Below are 21,648 nucleotides of genomic sequence, written 5' to 3'. Positions count from 1 at the left end.
TGCCTACAGCTTGAATTCCCCCCTCCCTCAACAGGCTACACTAGTCACTAAATTCTTAATTTGTTTTCTGTTTGTCATTCAAATTCAGAAGTAAAATAAGACATTAGGAAAAATCCCCAGATTTAACAATACCCACAATCTTTCTCCTTTACCACATCTGTCACAGTAGGAAAGACAAATGAGGAAACTGCAGAGAGTGATTTTAATGGAAATCTCTAAAAAATGCTTCATGATGTGACAGATGCTTTGTGGTGCAACTCTCACCCTCATCTTAAAAGCATAAGATCATACAAATATTTCTTGGTAGTCCTGTCCTTGAAAATGTCAAGTATCACTGGAAACACTGATAGATGGTTGCAGCTTTAAGAAGGAAGTACTGAAAATTAACATAGCAAAGCAAGTTTTACTATCAGTATTCATAATTTTTTTCACAGAAGTGCAGCAATAGTGAAACTGTTTTAAAAACAGGATGGAGAAAGCAGCAGTTGATGCAATCTATATTCACCAGCACCTGTTTTTACAGAGAAATTTAAGAAGGAAAAGTGCTAATACTGAAATGCTCTAAAAAACAAGACTGTTATATACAGGTGAACCCACTGGTGAGTGATACAAAATGGCCAGGCTTAGTGGAAATTTAAACTTCAGTAACAATTTATTTGGAGTATGCAAGAACAAAACAATTTACATTAAACTTAGTGTCAATATTTTTAAAACTTAGTGTCAACATTTTAAAAGATATAAAGCATTTAAAATTAGTTAAGGGAACAGCAGTAATACTGTAAACATATATAGCCATTTTAAAATTCCAGTAACAAGATATAGAACAATATTGCTTAATAGTTATTTATATAAAACTATTTTTATGTTTAAGCAAATATACAATCAGTTTTACTTATTGTAAGGAATAACACTGTTTAATGCTTAACCTATTAATACCTTAGTGTAACAAGAGCACAGTTCAGGAAGCTTACATGTGCCTGGCACTCATAACTTTTCATGGCACAATGGCTTTAGTGCTCAACTGACCAGCCTGCTAACCACGAACGTGGCTGCCTTCCGAAGAAACAAAACAAAGACTGGTAGGTAATGTCACTTTAATCATAATTTGTCCTGTATAGCACTTGAAGAAAGTTTAACTGGAAAATCATGAAAGCTTTTACGACATGCCCAGGAACAGTCTTTACCAGTATTCCTAGCAGCATTCCACACAATTTTTACTTACCAGTGTGAGGATATGGAGGTCAGCTACATTTTAAATTCCATTTCAGAGCAGGTACATGGAGTTTAACCACAGCTAAGCAAACCCTGAGCAAAAATTACCTTTCAAACGATGTTTCCAGCCCTGGTTTATCTTTTTAAGAAACTTTCTGCTGTTCTACGAAAGACAAGAGTCAAGATGTTCATTTATTTTAGATTCCAAAACATCAGTCTCACAGACAGGACAAGTGACTCTTCTCTCCTGCCTCACAGGATTGCTAGGACTTGCAGAGGACTGTGTAAGTTCAACTCTGTTTTTTGTAGTTGTAGTGACATAAGTACCCCCCTTTTTGTTGAAATACTTTTCAAAGGCAGTTTTGTCTTCCTTTTTTGGCCATTGCTGCAGTGTATTAACACATTCTAAGCTTTTTTTCTCAGATGCACCCTGAGCTCTTGGGGTCTGCTCCAAACAAATTCGTTTTGGTGACCAGTTAGAAGATGGCATAGCCCTCTTGCCAACTGGTGAGCCTTGGCTTGATGTTTCTTCGGCAGCACGAGCCATCCTAGCAGGCAATCCACAGTCGTTCTCATCATCTTCTGGGTGAGCAGCAGAGAGTTTTGGAAACTCACTCTTTAAAGCTAAGCTGCTCTTCTCACCAGCACCTTTGGTATGAAGCAGAAAGATACTGCCATGGGGTAATTTTTCCAGTTTTATCTTGTTTTTAGGGATTGGTGATGTCCTTACTGCTGAATGATGCAATGAGCCATGTGCTTCACTGTTTGCAGTGGAGCTGATGGCATTTGTGTTTTTCTCTGAAAGTACACCGTCTCCTCCTCCAAGCCGATGTCCCGTTCCACTAAAAGGAGTCAAGTCTTTGCAATTACCATGCATTTGTGTCTTGCCTGCAAAATCAGATTAAAAAATAAATTAATATTTTCATTAAAAAGTCATGGGCTTATTATTTGAAGTGCTTCACACAAAAAAATCTGCTGCTTGAAAATAATGCGTCAAACTAAACATTTTGTAGACAATACAGTTGAGGAGCAGCCTAGAAGTGCAAAAACAAAAGGCCCTGTTCTTTGGCTACATAACAGTAACATCAAAACCAAGCTTATGTAGTGTTTGGTCCATATTTGTTCAAGAAAACTTCTGGACAAAAATCAGTTCAGAAAAGAAAAAAAAAATCATAAAATACCTTCATTAGTTGACTTGAAATGTGGAGGTTTTGCTGCCTGAGTTTTCTGCTTGGACTTCTCCGAGAATTTCTCTGGCTCTTTCACTTTTGTGAACGTGCCCCCACACGTCCTTTGATGTTCATCCCACCAGAAGTCATGTGCAGAGGGTGCTCTGTTCATTGAGCGCTTCACATATCCAAAGTAAGGCGCTCTGTTTTGGCAGGGGCCATTGCACCGCCACCAGTGCTGGCGGTACACATTAATCTCATCATAAAAATCGTGATAGATCTACATTTAGAAAAACAAACAAACAAACAAAATCCACAAAAGAACAGTCACTCAGGAAGTTACAAATTTTATATCACTAGCTCTAAAATGTTTTTTAAAAAAATCTGTTTCCATTCAATTCCTTCCACTACTGCTGTGATTTTTATATTAGCAGTTAAGAGCTAGATCTGAGTAAAAATTTATCAACAATGCTTTAAAAAAAAGATAGGAAGCGTAGGAATATGTCCTGGTTATCTTGTTGGAACTGCAAAAAGATAATTTTGGAAATCTATCTACAATTTCACATAGAAGATGTACTGTTTAGAAAGCATTTCAAACAATACCAGTATTGTATTCTCCTTTCAGTTATTACCTTAATTGATCTTATTAGATGCATTATTTTTAAATATTGACAGAAATATTGACCCTCTATTGACATAAATCTTGACTGCTCTTCACATGGAGCACTTCTGTCCCTGCTACCATTTAAGCTCTTTCTAATTTACCACAAAAGCTTAAAGAAAAATTCTTACAGAGAACATACCTGAAAATTACATGACTAACAGCTCACCACATCTTCCTCAACCTCTTTCCACCACCATCCCCAACAAATAACTATGGAACTAGCATACACTTGGATGCAAATTTGTATTGGTACCAACTGTGGAGTGTCTAATAAGAACATTACTTAATATGCACCAGTCAACCAAAACAGCAAATCAGGAAGAAAGCTCTATTAAAGAAGGTGAAGAGGATTATTCTTACTGTGACATTGGCTCCAGTCAGGAGATTAATACGACGCATGTGCTTGCAGAACTCAGGTCCATGGGACTCACGATCTTTGTAGTTATGAGTAACAAAGAGCAGGGCGTGGATCATTTCGTGCAACAGCGTCTGAAATGATGCAACCATTAGATATTCAATGAAAAGCATTGCATTTTCAGTTTCATTATTAAGCTGCAAGTATTGTACTCTTCTACATTGATTGTGGTTACTGATCTTATCTTTGATTATTCACATACTCAGTCTGGGTCATAAAAACATAATACTTTGATCTATCAAACCAAATTACCCCTATTCCCACATCACTAAAACACACTGCATAATATCACTTCCATAAGCAGCATTCCAAAAAGGAGATATAATCCTCAAATTTAAATTGGATCTTTAAAGACATCATCCCCTACACAGCCCCCAAAAAGAGCCATTTTGAGCAAGCTGAAATTCTACAGCATTTCTGTTGTTAGGCAAATCTGAATGTTCAGCCAGCTCCAAGCAGCAACTCTGGCAGAGGCCCAAAAGCAATAAAATGTCATGTTAAGTCATAACCTATATCCTTATTTTCTGCTGTTGGCCCTTTCAAAACTATAGTCCATGTTTGGTTTGAATATTAAAGGATAATTTTGGAGTTAAAAGCCTGGGGTGTTATTTTCTCTATATAAAGTCAATAAAATAAACAAGTGACTTAAGACTTCTACTGGGAGTTGCCCACTTAGAAACATAAAACTAAAGATTACCATGGTACTGCAACACAAGCCACATGAATGTAACAGTAAAGCCAGTGCTATTTTATGACCTATAAGTTACTGCATAACAGAATCCCACTATGAAATCTAAAATGTTTGTATGAAGTGGCGGGTGTGCACAAAACACTTCACGTGCAGATTCATAAGCCATGTTCGAATACCTCCACAAGATCCTTCCTCGGCCGTAACTTTAGAAGCGGCTCACTGAGACGAATGGAACACAACCCACTACTTTTGTGATATGAACAGATACCAGCAGAGCTGAAAGGAAAGAAGAAAGAAAATACAAAAATGTATTTGTTTCTTTCTTCATTGTAGCACATGAAGAAAACAGAGAATTTAAGTCAGAATGCCATCCCCTGTAAACACATGCTAGGTCACTCAGAACATGGAATAAAATCACTTTGAGTAGTTACCTGAAAAATTCAGCATCATTAAGCAAAGAAAGAAAATATCCACAAGTTCCTTATAGTAGAAAAACCTGGTTTTTAAGGTAGAAGAATGTTTCCTTTAGAACTTGTGATGAACTAAAATACACTGCACAGAGGCTGGAGATTCACGGCAGCAAATGCAGACTTAATTGGCAGTTGTTTCAATTTTACTCCCCACCCTTCATCAACTTTTGGCTCATACTGAACCTACATATACCTCCACTTCTGTGCACTAATCCAGCAAACACGACTTTTTTTTGTTTGTGTTAGTCCTACTGAGTTAGCCCTCAATCGGTGCAACATCCAACTGTTTCCAAATGTCTAAAGAATACCGCAGCCAGCAGAGGATACGAGGTGGTGGGACTTCCAGCTGCTAGCAACTGCATCTGCTGCAGAACTGCAGCCTGCACTTTAAAGATTTCTAGGTTTGTTTAACCTCAGATTTCTTCTATGTTCCCCTTCCTAGCCCATTCTAAATTTTTCTAATATACTATTATTGGTTCATATTTGTCCTTCTGCTGTGCAGTAAAACTATCATAAAAACTGAGAACCAGAGCAGCAACACGAGCATGTGAGGCTTCCATACACATCATCTAAGACCAAGTAATTTCTTCCATTTAACATCCCTCCAGCTTGCCTGCATCCCGTGGAAAGCCATTGGTGGCTGCCACGGACGACAGATGCAAGGCAAGGGAGACAATGACGGCGACCAACTCACGTCCCGCCGTCCGGGCTCTGCCGGCGCTGCGGAACATCCGAGTGCCCGGGAAGAGAAGCCACGGCACCAGCAGGGCGCTAGCGGGGCACGGCGAGGAGCAGCACAGACAAGCGACAGCTCCTGCCGACACCGCGCACGCCGGCGGCGGCGGCACGGCGGCAGCTCCCGGACACACGGACCGGCCCGGGACAGCCCAGCCCCGGCAGCTCGGCCCACATCCCCCTGCCGCACCTGGTCATGCGGGGGCTCCAGGACACCGTGACAGCCTCCAGCTTGCCCCAGAAGAGCGTCTGGTTGAAGTGCACGAACAGGCCGTGCACGTCCGGGCTGGGGTCCAGCAGCTCCCACGCCTCGTCCACCACCGACAGCGGGCGGAGGGATGAGCCGTACGGAGAGACATCAGGGCGCTTTGCTGCCGCCGCCGCTGCCTCGTCCTGCTCTTCCCAGTCCCTCTGCAGCCTGAGGGCCAACAGGAAATCCTCGTCCTCCATCCCGAGCGCGGCTCCGTCGGCCGGCACAGAGCGCAACCGGAACGCGCAGCGGCCGCGACGCACGCGCAGCACCGCCCCGCGGGCGCCGCCGCCGCGTCCTTCCGAGTGCGCGGGCCGGCACATCCCTGCGCCGCTTCCCTTCCCTTCCTTCCCTTCTCCTCGCTTGCTCCGCTCCGCCTCCGCCGGCGCGGCCCCATCCCGTCACCGCAGGCAGTCGCTCCGGCCGCGGGGCGCAGGCGCGGCGGGTGTCGCCGGGCGGGTACCGGGCGGACATGGCGCTGTCGCTGGGCGAGGGCGGCGGCGGGAGCCGGCTGCGGCGGCAGCTGGAGTCGGGCGGCTTCGCGGCGGGGGAGTACGTGAAGCAGCTGTCGCAGCAGTCGGACGGGGACCGGGACCTGCAGGAGCACCGGCAGCGCATCCAGGCGCTGAGCGAGGAGACGGCGCAGAGCCTGAAGCGCAATGTCTACCAAAACTACCGGCAGTTCATCGAGACGGCGCGGGAGATCAGCTACCTGGAGAGCGAGATGTACCAGCTCAGCCACATCCTCACCGAGCAGAAGGGCATCATGGAGGCCGTCACCCAGGCCCTGCTCCTCCAAGCCGACCGCGACGACCCCGCGCTGGGCGCCCGCCGCGCCGCCGCCGCCGACCCCTTCCTGCCGCTGTCGGCCAAGGAGGCGGCGGCCAGCGAGGAGGGGCGGCAGCGCACTCTCACCACCCTCCTGGAGAAGGTGGAGGGCTGCCGCGACCTCCTGCCCGAGAGCCCTGGCAAGTACCTGGTGTACAACGGCGACCTGGTGGAGTACGACGCGGACCACATGGCGCAGATCCAGCGGGTGCACGCCTTCCTGATGAACGACTGCCTGCTCGTGGCCACCGCCCTGCCCAGCCGCCGCGGCGCCTACCGCTACGACGCCCTGTACCCCCTCGACGGGCTGGCCGTGGTCAACGTCAAGGACAACCCGCCTATGAAGGACATGTTCAAACTGCTCATGTTCCCCGAGAGCCGCATCTTCCAGGCTGAGAACGCCAAGATCAAGAAGGAGTGGCTGGAGGTGCTGGAGGAGACCAAGCGCAGCCGCGCCCTCAGCGAGAAGCGGCGCCTGGAGCAGGAGGCTCTGCCCCGGCCCGCGCCCGCGCCCCCCGAGTCCACCAACCCCTTCGACGAGGACGAGGAGGAGGAGGATGAGCCCTCCGCCGAGGAGGAGGTTGTTGACCTCTCACTTGAGTGGATCCAAGAGCTGCCCGAGGACCTGGACGTCTGCATTGCCCAGCGGGACTTCGAGGGGGCGGTTGACCTGTTGGATAAGCTGAACGAGTACCTGGCGGACAAGCCTGCGAGCCAGCCCGTGAAGGAGCTGCGGGCCAAGGTGGATGAGCGCGTCCGGCAGCTGACGGACGTGCTGGTGTTCGAGCTGTCCCCGGACCGCTCGCTGCGCGGAGGGCCGCGGGCCACCCGCCGGGCCGTGTCCCAGCTCATTCGCCTGGGCCAGTCCACCAAGGCGTGCGAGCTGTTCCTGAAGAACCGGGCGGCCGCGGTGCAGACCGCCATCCGGCAGCTGCGCATCGAGGGCGCCACGCTGCTCTACATCCACAAGCTCTGCCACGTCTTCTTCACCAGCCTGCTGGAGACGGCCAGGGAGTTTGAGACGGACTTCGCCGGCAACAACGGCTGCTACTCGGCGTTTGTTGTCTGGGCCCGCTCGTCCATGAGGATGTTTGTAGACGCCTTCAGTAAGCAAGTGTTTGATAGCAAGGAGAGTTTGTCAACTGCGGCAGAGTGTGTCAAGGTAAGAGAGTCCAAAGAGTTGGGTGGTGGGGCACAGCAGCTGAAACAAAGGCTTCAAAGCTTTAAAGTCTCGTCTCTAACTCTGGTTTGGTTGTTGACTCTTGTGTGGGTCTCCAGAAAGATTTCCTGAGTTGAAAGATTAATATTCATTCGAGGTTTGTTTGGTTTTTTTTCAGTTTAACAGAGGAAATCCTTAAGGTTATAATACAGGCCAAGGAAAACCCTGCCTTTATCAGGAATGCAAAATGTGTTAATTCTTAATTTACCTGTAACTAGTAGGAGGTCCTAAAATTTACATGAACTACACCTGAATTATAAGTACTTCAAAACTTTCTCTTTGTTCTCCAAGGCTGTCTTTAGGTACATTTTCATACTTTTTTTGCAAGACTAACTTTCTCAGGTTATGCTTTCTTTTGGCTGCTGATTGGGAGGGGGGGAAAAAAAGTTTGTGCATGTGGGTTACATAGTGTAATTGTCCAGAGTTTTTTTGACAGCCAGGGTGTATCTTTCAGTTATTAATTTCTCATTAATGAGATTCTTAAAGCACGATAAACAAGTATGAGTAACCCATCTCAGTTTTCTGAGATGAATTTGATAAATGTGTAAGGTGAAAAGGGAGCCTGCACACTAATAACATCCTTTGCTTTTCTTTGTTATCCCAGGTGGCTAAAGAGCACTGCAAGCAGCTGAGCGAGATTGGACTGGATCTCACCTTCATTATTCACGCCCTTCTGGTAAAGGATATCAAAGGTGCTTTGCAGAGCTACAAGGATATCATCATCGAGGCCACCAAGCACCGCAACTCTGAGGAGATGTGGAGAAGGATGAACCTGATGACTCCAGAGGCACTGGGGAAGCTCAGGGAGGAGATGAGGAGCTGTGGGGTGGGCAATTTTGACCAATACACGGGGGATGACTGCTGGGTCAACCTCAGTTACACTGTAGTAGCTTTCACTAAGCAGACTATGGCCTTCTTGGAGGAAGCGTTAAAGCTTTACTTCCCAGAGCTGCATATGGTTCTCCTGGAGAGTCTGGTGGAAATCATCCTGGTGGCTGTCCAGCATGTCGATTACAGTTTACGGTGTGAACAGGACCCGGAGAAAAAAGCATTCATTAGGCAGAATGCCTCTTTCCTGTATGAAACTGTCCTTCCTGTTGTGGAAAAAAGGTTTGAGGAAGGAGTTGGAAAGCCAGCCAAGCAGCTACAGGATCTGAGAAATGCCTCAAGATTGATGCGTGTAAATCCGGAAAGTACCACCTCTGTGGTGTGAAGTGAACCTAACTGTTCCTCAGAACAAGGTGGCAGCACTTACTGAAGATTGTTGTACATTGAACAGATGAACTAAACAGGGGTTTTTTGAGTCCCTGAAAGATGCAGAACTCTTATCTGCTGCATTCCAGAAGCTGAAGACTTTGAATCAATGCCTGCAAGCATGCAATGCTTTACTTGTTGGATGGGGTGTAGGGAAGTGAGAAGGTGGAGGTCACATGTCCTTGACAGCATATCCTCTATGAAGGGCTTGTGTAGTATTTGTGACGTGGGAAATAACTGTAATACACAAATTTTGGCCAATTGTTTGTGAAAGTCTTACATACATATACAGCAGATGGCAGGAAAAGATCAATTCTCATCATGTCACTGTAGCAGTTCTTTTTTAAGGCAGTGTTCTGGTAGGAGGGTAAGTGCTGAAGCATTCCCAGGGTGTGGTATTCAGTAAGGCACGTCCACCATCCACATGTGACTCTGCAGATAAATGACATGGATTTGCACAATGTGATTTTTGTGGTAGCAATGCAGGCTTTTCTTTAACATTGAGATTATCTTAATTCATTTCAGAGGCAGAATGAAATAAAAATGCTTTTAATATAGGTTCTGGTGTTTGTGTGAAGGGGCTTCTTCTGTTAAGTAAGCTGGCCTGTCAGCTTGAATTATAGTTGTCTGAAAACAAACCTGCTGTCTGAACAATTTGTTTGCTTCAAGAGAAGTGAGAATAAATTTCTTCCTTTCCTCTTTATGTTCCTCTTCCATGTTTTCTCACGGATCTAATTGGGGTCATGTCCATTTAGTGAAGTGTGCACTGTTGCTTGAGGGGCTGTCACAAATGCATTATGGGCTGTTGTCTCCTGGTTGGAACCATAGAGAAGAGGCATAAATGCTCTTGAGACGTGCAGGGCAGGGAGAGGGACTGAAGGGACTGTTTCATTTGGAAGAAATGGAATGCTAGTTTTGCTGTACAGAACAGAAGCAGCACCTGGTGAAGGGACTCTGAGGCTTTTTTGTAAGAGATGTGAACTTTGAAACATGCACTGTCTCCTGCAGAAATCACAAGGATTTGGCTAGCAATTTTAATGTTGATGGGGCAAGTTTATACAAATACTTTTATGTTTGGATTGAATTATGTTGGCTGTCTGATGCAGTGTATGTCTCTGAAAATAAAATAAGCCAAGTCTTTTGTGAAGGATGGCTTTGGAAAGCTGTCAGCTTCAACTTCTAAGCTGTGCAAACTTCTTCCGCTTCCGTGCAAACTTTCTTAATTGTGAGAAAATCATGTTACAGCTAAGGGACCTTGTGATCAGTCCCTCAAAAAGTGTCCTTAACGAGAATAACTAAATATCGTATTCCTGTAACACTTTCAAATTAAAACTTTTGCAGTTTGTGTCATGGTAATGAATGCCTTGTGACTACCTGAACAAACAAAAGGTATCACTAGTAAAACATTTTGTGTGACTATATACTGGAGCTTCTTAATTTTTCCCTATTTTCATAGTGCTAGTTCAGCGCAGTTTTCACAGTGTCTGGGTTTTGTTCTCTTGCTCTTTGGATGCCTTTTGAGCTGTCAGATTTTGCAAAGCATCCTATTGTCTCTGCTCACTTGCTTTGCAATGTTTGGGCCTTTTGCTAGCAACTCACAAAAAAAGTCATACAAAATGTTTTTAAAGAGTAACTGGTTGCTCCCAGCTTGCATTGATTGAAAACCAGTGAAATAGGTCTAGTGAGTTAGAACTTGTGTAACATATTCTGTCAGAGAGTCCTATTGGTGTTATTTCAGTAGTGAACTGGTTTTGATATCAGAACCTAGTGAAGTACAGCAAAGTAATATAACCTCTGTCATTTGTTTAAAGTGGGAAACCTAATCTGAGAAATGTGTTCAAGTGAATTATAATTGAAAGCTGTGTGTGGTGATGGGTATTTTGAAGGAGAGGGAGAAGAGATGGCTTTTTTTTTTCTGTGAACATGGGTAGATTTCTTTTTATTTAACAGCAGAAGAAAGCAGAATAAATACAGATGAGCCTTATCTTTATCTGTGTGTTTGCAAGAGAAGGGTTAGATCTGGAACTCTAGACTGATTATTGTGATGCTTGGGGATTTTATGCAAGAAGCTGAATTGTAGTTTCCCAACTCCTAAGCATTAACATGACAGTGAAAAGGAGGAGAGTCCTGTTCATGCTTCTGCTGTGAGCTGGTGTAGCACGGCTACCCTTCTCCGAGAATATGTAGAATGTAATTCTGCCACATGCTCTGTTTATGCCTGTGTCACTGAGCCTTTCATCAATCTATTTATGGCTCACTGAGCCTACTGATTTTGTCTCTGCTGTCGTCCATGGAGCAGTGGGCTTACACTGATGTTGGGTTTAAGGCATCAGGAAATTTTTTAATTTGGGTCATCAAACATCATGTTCTTGTGCCTGTCAAAATTCAAACAGGTGTGGGTTGTGTAAACTGCTATAAGTGGCATTGATATTTTTTAACTTGTGACTCTAAGTCATCATAAAAGAAAAACACTAACATAAAGAAAATGGTGTGGAATTAAACTTAAGTTGTATTATGGTAACTTGTTTAACAGAGAAAAATCGGTGTATGCTGAGTCATAGTTCAATAAATTTCAGTTTTGGAATGGCACTTTCCTTTTCCTAAGCTGTACACTTGTGGGGATAGTGTTGTTCAAGTTGGGATTTGCAGTAACTACTGAATAAACTACAGTTCTGCTAATTAGAGAAAGAACTAATATTGGGTTTTTTTTGAGACAACTGCAAATAAAATCTGGTTTCCTTTAGCTGCTGTGACAAAATTATGAAAAACTATTCTTTTTTAATTCAGATAAATTTATGTATTAGAATTTAATGCAATAACTTTTCTGAACAGTGAAGACAATGTATTAAAACATTTGGACATACAGCACTAGTGGTGTATTTATTTTGATCACCAGAAAGTGGATGTTGGTTTGGAGTTCCAGTGAAGTCAGAGAGCTGCAGGTCAGTCCCTTGTGAGGGAGAGGTGAGCAGCAGCCAGCTGATGAAAGCCAAGTGGTGTCACTTCAGTTACATTCTTACAAAGCCACTTCAGCGAGGTGATGCTGGAAGAAAATGTTTCTGGACGCGGAGAGGCTGTACTCTGCTATGATGGGACTTTGAGTGTGTGTGTGTGATGGATTATCAACACCGAGGCAGCGTAATGCTAAAGGGTTTGTTATCTTGCAGACGTTTTTGTGTGGAGTCCATGCATGCTTACCTTGGGTGCTGAATGTGTAGTACAGCCTGTCCCCTCACTAGGTGGAGCTTTGTGCCATGAAACCTGAGCAGGCTGCGAGCAGGCACAGCATGGAAGCTGTGCTGCCTGCAGTGTGGCTTGGCAGGTTTTAGGTAGCATGCTAGGGGAAGAAGATGCTGCCGAGAATGATCCAGATGTTATATTCAGGTCTTTTCCATTCCTTAGTAGTGGTTGTGTTCTGCATTTTCTAATTCTTGTACTGTTTAATTTTTAGTTCTTCATGTTTCCCTGAGGTGTTTCTGTACCATTGGCAGGTGACCTCTAGAGTATCTCACCTTTCTGCTTTTCTTTAAGGTAGATACTAACATGTAACTTGTGTTCTGCCTGAAAAGTACTGCTACACTTCAAGCCCCTGCAAAAGTGTGAAGAGTTGCTTGTCCCAGCTGCAGTTTTATATCTCATGTAAAATGTTCAGATTAGTGACTTCTGAAAGTCAAGTTTGTGTGACCTCTGGTCATGTTATTTCAATATTGGACTGAAATTCCTGTGTAACTTCATGCTCACTGTGCAGATTTGCACTCCAGCATGGTAACAGAGAAGGTCCCCACCACCTGTCATTATAATTTACACACTTTGTATTCCCTTTGCTGCCCAACTGTTTCAGTTTAACTGAGTTACCTTTTACTTAAAATTAGTAGTAGTTTTACAGACTTCAGTAATGAGAATCAAATCTGGCATGGGGCTTTTCTGTCAAGCAGCTCTGTGATTATAGACATCTTTTTCCTCACAGGTTCAGGAGTTGTGATATGCCTTCAATCCCTACAAAGTCTGACAGGATAGTGGAGAGAGAAACACCTCAAACTGTGGGGATTTATGTCATTTACCACTTCAAGGGATGTTGACTGGAGTAATAGATTAGAATTTGTTTGAGCCACCTTGGACACAGAGTTGTGTGTATTACAAGAGGTAATACACCTCTTCTGTATTTAGGAAACTTTGTTTATACAGCTTCAGCAGCCTCAACATGCCCTGTAATACAGTTCTCAATTTCAGGGTTACAAGCTGAGCTAGATTATCTGCTACAGATGTGCTCAGTTTGACACAGCAGAGATACAGTACTGGCAAGGGACCTGGCCTGTGCTGACCACTGAGCAGTGGTACCCTTCCTGGGGCTTTACATGGCTGATCAGGGCAGTTTTAAGGCAATTTTAGATCATCTGTCTGAGGCCCTGTGCTATTTATTCTCTCTCCCTCCCCATGCAGTAGCAACATTCCTTTGAATTCCAGGAAGAAGAGTGGGTAGTGTTAACTTCACTGCTGCTTGGCAAAATCTTGGAGATGCTCAGATTGATGATATTTTCAAGTTATTAAAAAAAAAAAATTAAAAGCATACAGCTTTTCATCCAATTGCAGCAAGACACCTAGTTCTTCCTCTGTCCTCCCAGAAACTGGTCCAAACAAAATCAAGAATCTCATTAAGGTAAGAGAGACTTAGTCTAATCCATTGTGATACAAGGCATGTGAATCTAAACACTGCAAACTTCAGCAAAATTAAGATCTGAACTTCAGACATTCTCCAAACTGACTGGGATGAGGGGAAACTTTGCCTCAGACTCTTCCAGACTTCTGGACTTTGAGTTCCCTGGGCTTTGAGTCATTCCTACTGTTACTAAAAATCACAATTCACAGACGACAATCTGTGCCAGTCAGACTAAAGTGTTTTGCTTTGTTTTGTTTTAATTATAGCTTTACAGCACTGCTGCAGTCTGGAGATTCCTGTTATGTTAATTTTCCAAACCCAGTATTCGCTATAGGAAGGAGCCCAACTCCTGCAGGATGGGCTTGTCAAGAGAGTACTTGAAGCTCTGCAGAGAACCCTTCCTTCCTCAGGATTCAGTGATTTTTTTCTCTCAAAATGTAGATCTCTGATAACCAGCTCCTGCTCTGCTTTATTTCCCCCTCACTAACAATTGGCAGGATTGTTTTCCCACTCCGCAATATAACCTCTCCAGCAGAGATGCCCGACTCACTTTGTGTGGAGGGAGGATGTCAAACTGAATGTTGAGTTACTGTCTGTACATCTGTCCTAGCACAATTCAGGCTACATTAACTGCCTGCCTGCCTGCTCTTACCATTGACAAAGTTGGTGGGGAGAAGACGGATTGGGAGGCTTGCAAAGAAAGATCTGTAATCTTTGTCCCTCTGACTTCCACCCAGCAAGGTGCTTAAATACACACTGAAGATGCCTCCCTGAATTTGGGAAGCCCATTCCTATAGTCAGAGGCAATCAGATCTTAAAGTGCTTTTCACGAATGGAGGATCAGTAAATTTCTTCTGAAATTTGCAAAAACAATTGGCAAAGAAGGGATGGGAGAGTAGTACCAGAGCAACAGCACCACATAAGCAAACAAAATGTGTGCTCCTAGGACATCTCGGCTCTAGTGTGACAAATGGTAATCCCAAACAAAGCCTGCTCCCTCTTAGGGTGGGAGCAGTAGGCTCCATAAATCATCAGCGCCGCAACTTTCCAGGAGGCAGCAATAACAGTGTTGGACACCCTAAAATAAAGTCACTTCATCTGACCTGCTGTAATAGGTGACACCGCATCAGGGTGGAGGAAATGCCCTCAGGAAAACGATGACACTTAAGGAAGGGTGCGCATGGAGGCTGGATCACCTGCTGCTCTGAGACGTGGCTCCACCTGAACCTGACACAATGCTGGCTGGCGTTGTCCCAGCCTCCTGACACACACCACCCTCCCTCATTTTGCCCAACTCCAGAACCTCCTGTGGTGAGCATTTTCCTCCTGCTGTCCGCTGCCTCCTCCCTGCCGGCAGGATTAACCCCATCTTGTTTGCTTGGTGACAAGAGATGTGTGCAGGGAACAGAAGGCCCCGGAGGAGTCACTGCCCGCAGCTTCACGCCAGATAACTCCTCTCCTGGTGTGTCTCTAATCAGTCACTAGTTTTTGTCTTCCACAGAAGTTTATTACCATTTAAATAGCCTTTCAGCCTGAGATGTCCTGTGGGATTTCTGCCTCTGCTGCCACATGCCCTGTGAAATTAATTCCTGTAAGAGCATGTCTTCTCAGGAAAATGGTAAGAGCTCAACTAAGCTGGTTTAGAAACTGTTTTAAATCCCCACATGTACTTCTATGGCCCTTTAGTCTGGACTGGGGCACTTTCTAAGTACTCAGCATGGGGTCAAATATGCTTAGAATGGAAAGTGTGTATTTCCAACCAGAATTACCACACTGAATCCTGCTGTCTGGGGCAATGTTTTTGAGTACTGTGAGCAAATTCCATATTTAACGCAGCATGTGTTTTTAGGCCTTGCAGACTTAAAGGCCAGACTGCAAATGCCTTTAATCAGGAAGCAATTAATTGCACAGATTTCCTCCTTGCAGCCAGTGTAGCACTCAACCAGCTAATACACCCTGTGAGGCAGTGGCTCATGCCTGCACACTACTTTTATTACTGTGTATCTCTGCTAATTAGTGTGGCAGGCCAGTTTGCTACAGGGTGTTCAGATAAAAGGTACAGTCAGTTTAACAATTTAAAGATAGCTTTAAGAAGAAAAATCACGTAGTTTGCATTCCTGATGAGCTTTTTAAAAATTATTATTACAATTATTGTTTTTCCTAAAGAAAACTCAAAAGAAGGATTGATACTTTTGATGGAAGTCAAGGACTTGGTTTTGACTTCAAGTGTTGTTCCAAGTAACTTGTAGTCGAGCATATTCAACTGGAGCTTTTTCCAGAGCACTGTGATGCTCACCCAAGACCAACCCCAAGCAGAAAACACCTGGTTTGTATCCCTTGCACTCACCTTCATGCAAAGGATCACAGTCTTGGTTCTCTATCAGAAATGGTGCTCAGCTTCACTTGGAGAGAAGAGTATGGGGAGGTAGGGGACATGTTTAGCCCTCATTGACCGTACCATACAATGTCTTACAAAACAGGAGGGTAAGACTTAGCTGCCCCTCTGCCCCACATTAGCCCAGGGCCATTGCTCCACCTGCTAATGCTGACACCAGCCTTCTTCACTCTCTCAAACACAAGTCTCACATCCTTCCTGTCCTACATACTGGCATAAAGAACACATTCCCTCATTTTGCTATTTTTATAATTTACTAGTAGAAACCTTCCTCCCTGCACACACAGGTCTTCATGTTTGACTACTATAATTGCATTTTCAAAGTTATAAATAACACATTAGCCTGGTTTATGTGTTCATGCAAGTCAGGCTATAAATTGGCAGATGAATGAAATTAACTGTCTCCAGAATTCACATTCCTGTCACTTATTCAATTATTTGATCAACATAATTGCTCAGAGCAAGAGCTAATTGGAAAATAACATGTATTTACCCTCTCTATAGAGGAAGAGAGGCTTGTCAGGTATTTTACTGCAGGCACTTTGATTACTTCCAATATTCTGGAAGAAACAAGGGTTTTAAATGAGCCAGGCACAAACACACAAGGCTTTTTTTTTTTTTTTTTTTAGCCAGATGCTTCGCCATCCTTAAAATAGCTCTAGTATTTTGCAGTGCAAGGGTTGGAACATGCCTATACTGCAGCACACACAGGTATCTTGGCACACATGTATGCGAGCTGCAAGCCAAGCTTGCCTCCAGGGGTCTGCAGCACAAAATGTGTTCCTGCTCTGTGTATCTGTATTCATGCTGGTGCTGCAGCTATATGTGCTTGGTTCTTTCTGTGACAGACTCCCATCCCTGGGTGCTGATGCAGACAATATCGGTTGGCTGAGGCTTGGCTGTCAGGAGTAGGAAAGGCAGAGAGTGATTTTTTCTGTGCTGCTGGTGTAGAAAAGACTGTAAATTCTCACCTTGCCAGCTCAAATCTTACATCAAGGTTACAGCTTGAAATACCAATACCTTTCAAGTTATTTTTCTGTCCCTCTCCAGATATCCTGGTTAACATTCTGAGTTTGTTATTAAATTTTCTTATTTAATATAAATCTGAGAATGGGGTGCTAGAACAAAGCAGGGAGGGATAGAAAGAATTAGGAGGTAGGAGACTCAAATCCTAATCTGGTCCCTCTTTCTATTACTATCTCTAGCATTGTCTGGAGTTGGAATATTTCATTTGTTTAAATAAGAGACAGGCAAGCTATTTTCCAAGCTGTATGGAAGGGGAGGAAGCTCATCTATCAATGCCAAGAGTTTGCAGCCTATTGTCTGCAGGCCCTGAGGGTTATCTGTTGGGGAAAGGGAGCTAAGAAAATCAACCCTGTTGCCAGTCGCCTTAAATTTGCAATGGATGGTCTGCACATCTGTTGGAAAATATTTGGGTCTGCAGTGTGTTTTCTTCCTGCTATTCACAAGCAGTTCAAGCATCAAGGTTTTGCCTGCTTGGAGAGAAAGTTCCAGAAGAGGTCCACAGAGCACGTGAGTGAGAAGCACTGTGCCAGGTCTCACACCCTGAGGTGCAGCAGTGCTGCAAACACTGCACAAGTGGTACAGGACAGCTCTGGGAAACTCGCTGTACTGTGTGCCATGTCTGAGGGGCTGGCACTGCCTACACTTGATGAGTAGTGAACCAGGAGGGAAAATTTTTAGTTCATGCAAGAGGAGATGAAGAAATGAGTGCAGCGCAGCCTATTTGTACTTTCAGCAGGACATGCCTGACCTTGGAGGTTTTTTAGAGTAAGAAGCAAAAGTATCCAATAAGGAAACAAAAATACCCCCACCATGCAGTGCTTGTGTACATGTCCCAGTTGTCCCTGGGAGAAGGAGAGTTAGATTCATTAAGTACCTATAAGCAGAATTTTGTTGTGGTTCTTAGTAGGATTGCTGTGCAGTTTGGACAAAAGGGATGCTGAGAGCATCAGGTGCCATTTCTGCTCACAGCTCTATGACACACACGGCCACAGCAAGCTGCAAACAAGGACGATTCCAAGGTTTGGTGTCCTGTTTGGTGTCCACTGTCTCCAGACAGTGAAAAACTGGCCTCAGAATGCAAAACTGATCTCTAAGCTGTGGCTAAGGGAATAGATCCGTAACCTGATGGCAGCACACAACACCGCACATGGGGCATGCAGGCTCCTGTTGCCAGTCCTAGGCACAAAGGGGAAAAACTCCACCAAGATATTGTGAACTCCCGCAGGGCACGGGCGTGCAGGGAAGTGGCCGCTCCAGGGCGACAAGGCAGCAGGGACAGCAGAGGGAGCCCGCCGCTGGCGCTGCCGCATCCCGGCACCGCCGTAAGCTGCACTCAGCCCAGCCCCGCAGCTCCTCACTCCCCCTGGCCGCCCCTTTCCCAGCCCCGCAGCTCCTCACTCCCCCTGGCCGCCCCTTTCCCAGCCCCGCAGCTCCTCACTCCCCCTGGCAGCCCCTTTCCCAGCCCCGCAGCTCCTCACTCCCCCTGGCCGCCCCTTTCCCAGCCCGCATGCAGCTCCCCAGAGCCCCTGCACGCCGCTCCGCAGTCCTTCAGCCCCTCCACTCAGCAGCGCTGCGGCCTTGGATCCCACAGCCCTCCAGCCCAACATTTCCCTGTGCCCAGCACCCAGAAGCCTCATGCTTCCCCAGCTCGGTGTCCTGGTAGTCCCACAGCCGAGCACACCGGCAGACCTGCATCCATTTCTGTAGCCCTGCAAATCCGCAGCCTAGCACCAAGCCCCAAATTTCCAAATGCCCGAATTCCAGCATCCTCACATCCCAGCAGCCTGCTGTGCCTAGCAGCAGCGTCCACAGCACATCATCCAGCACAACACCTAAGCTATAAAGCAGCCCTAGAGCTGCACAGCTCCATGTGCCAGCAGCCCCAGAGCCCGCAGCTCGGCCCCAGCAGCTCAGCATCCCAGCCCAGGCTGCACAGCAAGCACAGCCGGCACAGAGCTGCTGCTCCTGGGTGGCTTTATTGTGGCTTCTGTCCTCAGGTGGTGACAACTGTGACTCGATGTGGCTGTGGTTATATATTGGGGTTTTTGCCAGAGGCCCTGCTATGAACTATATTAACAGAGGTGCTATTTCTTTCCTGGGAGCTGGATAAATATTTCTAATATGATCTTGCCACTCCCTGAGCCTGAGAAAGCAGCTTTACACATGTGGACACAGCCAGCACTACTGATGCACTCCTGGTCCCACCGCTTTGCAGGGCTGGAGGCAGGCAGGTAACATGGGACAGGCAGGTAGCAGCTGCCTCTGCCACTTCTTGGCTCCAATTCTACAGCTGGTACTTCACCATGAGCTTTGCCTCCACCAGGAACAGTCCCTCCCTATGCACAGGAACAGATTTTTCAGCAGGATTTTAGCCCTGGAAATGAACACTGGAAAAACTGTTGCTTTTGTTACAATGGGACATTCATCCTGACAACTGTGAATCAACACGATTGCACTTCTGCAATGGAAAAAATCAAGAAATGTATGCAGAAAAATTATTCTCCCCCAGTTTTTGTCTAGTCCTGTCCACTTTGTGGTCCTGTGGAACCTCATGCTAGCAGCTCCCTACAGGAGGGTGGTAGCATGACCAGTCTGGTGGAGCACTCCTCACCTGGCTTACAGCAAAGCCGTGCTATTATATCCAAAGCCATAGCACAGGTGTGCTGCTCCTCTGTGAACATATTCCAGAGGGACATGTGGGCTGTCTTAGCTGGAATTTCATCCTATTTTTTATCCAGGCACAAAATATCTGGCTATGATTTTTAGCCAAGAGAAGGGCTTGAAATGAAAAAAGTCACAAATTGGGATGGAAAACAAAGCTGTGGAAAATATTTGCAGGCAAACAATAAAAATGCAGTTTGAGTCAATGGTGATATTAAATTTCAGTGCTTTCAAGTTTTTTTATTATTTTTACTTAAAAGTAAAATTATTTAAATTGTAGAAGACATTTGAATAACGAAAACATTATTCTAAATGTCAACAATGGAAAAAGGGATGCTTTGATATTCATAACTTTTTCCTCATTACTTTTGTTGGAGAGATGTATTGGGCATGTTTTCTTTTGGAGGTCTCATAAGAAAAACAATCGTTTTAAGGAAACAGAATTTTTCAATTAGACAACATTTTGCTGAAAACTCCTATCTGGAAGAAAGCTGGAAATAGTTAGTGTGAGAAGTCTAGCAGAAATCTTTTTGTTCCAGATGTGTTATTCTGCTTCCCCTGGTATGACAGAGGTACTTAAAATGAAAGTTAAAAGATGCAGCGCCAGTGTAACTAACTACATATTTCCTGACATTTGTGTCTGTCAGCACAAATGGTTAGACTGCAATTTATAAATCTGAGCTTAATTCATTCTCATACCACAGGGGGCAATCAAGATCCCAGTGCTTCCCAGTGAGAAATCAGGGCCAGTGTACAAGAGGCTTTTTCCTAATTTATTTCTGTCTGTGTTGTGTTTGGAAGAAAGATACTCATAGCAAATATAGCCCAATCCCAACCCTTCTCTGCTGAGTCAGTCAGCTTCTTAGGTCTTGTGGATCTCAAGTCAGGAAGGCAGGATGGTCTTGTGGCTTAGGATATTGACTGTGAGTTTGAATAGTTTATTAATGCAAAAAAAAAATTGTTCAATTCATTTATTAGGAGATCATTCTCTAACCAGAAATATTGCTTTTAGAAAATGTCAACTGTAGGCATTTTAAAGACAAAAGGGCTAAAAAAGGATGTCCAATTGACATTTGATCATTTCTTCATCAACATCATATTTATCCTTAACCAGCTCTTTTGGAAGGAAAAGGACAAGCACCAGGGTAAATACCAGAAATATCCTGATTTGCATTTTAGGCTTGCCAAACTCCCGTTGATTAAGCTGGGAATGTTGATTAAGGACCTCAAGCTGTGACCCTCAACAATTCAGTCAGGTTACTCCTGCTGCTTAGCAAGGCTTGAGTTAAATTGGAAAGCAGGATAGAGTGTCAGTGAGTTTATCAGCTCTGAGCAGTGTGTTTCTATGCAGATAACCTGCAATACCTCCCTGCTCAGCCCAAGTCTTACAGGGGATTGTCTGTCTGCTGGTAGGAGATATTAAAGTCCTTTAGGGAAAAAAAAAAAAAAAACAACAAACTAAAAACCAATCCTTCTTTGGACAGATCCTCTGGAAATCAGTCATTCAGTCAGTAGAGTTAATGATCAGTTGGTGGGTTAATAGCCAAACCTGAAGTCAAAGATGATTAAAGTTAAAAAAAAACCCTAACCACTCAGTGACTGTAGTCAAAGACAGTATTCAGTTATTTTTTAATGGTTCCTTCTCTGTCTAGGCTGACAAGGGATATTTTACCTTGTCAAGGCAATAGCACCATAGTGACAAAACCCTAAGAAGCCCATCAGTTTGCTGCACAGGACCTATTTTGCATACCAGGCCTTTCATCTTTAAGTGTATTTAGCATTGCATTTTTTAATGAGTGTGGTGAGGAGGTGAAATAGGTCCCTTGCTTAAGTAGGACAATTTATTATTATCACTTATCTTGTGAAGGACAAGCCATGCAGAAGAGCTCCAGTCAGGGGAGAGAGGCCTTGAACGCATTCAGAACACTTACGCTTCGGTTAACAGAGAAGCAAGCTGCATAGGGGTTTGCAGAATCCTGTTCCCACTGCTTTGGGGAAAAAA

At 44.7% G+C, this 21,648-nt stretch overlaps 2 protein-coding genes across 2 annotated transcripts; one reads left to right on the top strand and one right to left on the bottom strand.

Annotated features, from left to right (window-relative positions):
• Positions 1-627: 627 nt before the first annotated feature.
• Positions 628-5,857, bottom strand: SPRTN (SprT-like N-terminal domain). The gene is made up of 5 exons (XM_021527128.2): positions 5,547-5,857; positions 4,328-4,427; positions 3,406-3,534; positions 2,394-2,661; positions 628-2,100 (listed from the first exon to the last, which is right to left on the bottom strand). Exons 1-5 carry the CDS (start codon positions 5,804-5,806, stop codon positions 1,376-1,378), a joined length of 1,482 nt encoding a protein of 493 aa, XP_021382803.2. The 5' UTR covers positions 5,807-5,857; the 3' UTR covers positions 628-1,375.
• Positions 5,858-6,053: 196 nt separating this feature from the next.
• EXOC8 (exocyst complex component 8) lies at positions 6,054-11,772 on the top strand. Its single transcript, XM_021527129.2, has 2 exons — positions 6,054-7,596; positions 8,258-11,772. Exons 1-2 carry the CDS (start codon positions 6,079-6,081, stop codon positions 8,864-8,866), a joined length of 2,127 nt encoding a protein of 708 aa, XP_021382804.1. The 5' UTR covers positions 6,054-6,078; the 3' UTR covers positions 8,867-11,772.
• Positions 11,773-21,648: the final 9,876 nt, after the last annotated feature.

The sequence above is a fragment of the Lonchura striata genome, chromosome 3 (genome assembly GCF_046129695.1).
Source record: "Lonchura striata isolate bLonStr1 chromosome 3, bLonStr1.mat, whole genome shotgun sequence".
Classification (NCBI taxonomy): Eukaryota; Metazoa; Chordata; class Aves; order Passeriformes; family Estrildidae; genus Lonchura; species Lonchura striata.
This window is presented reverse-complemented; position numbering and strand designations above follow the sequence as displayed.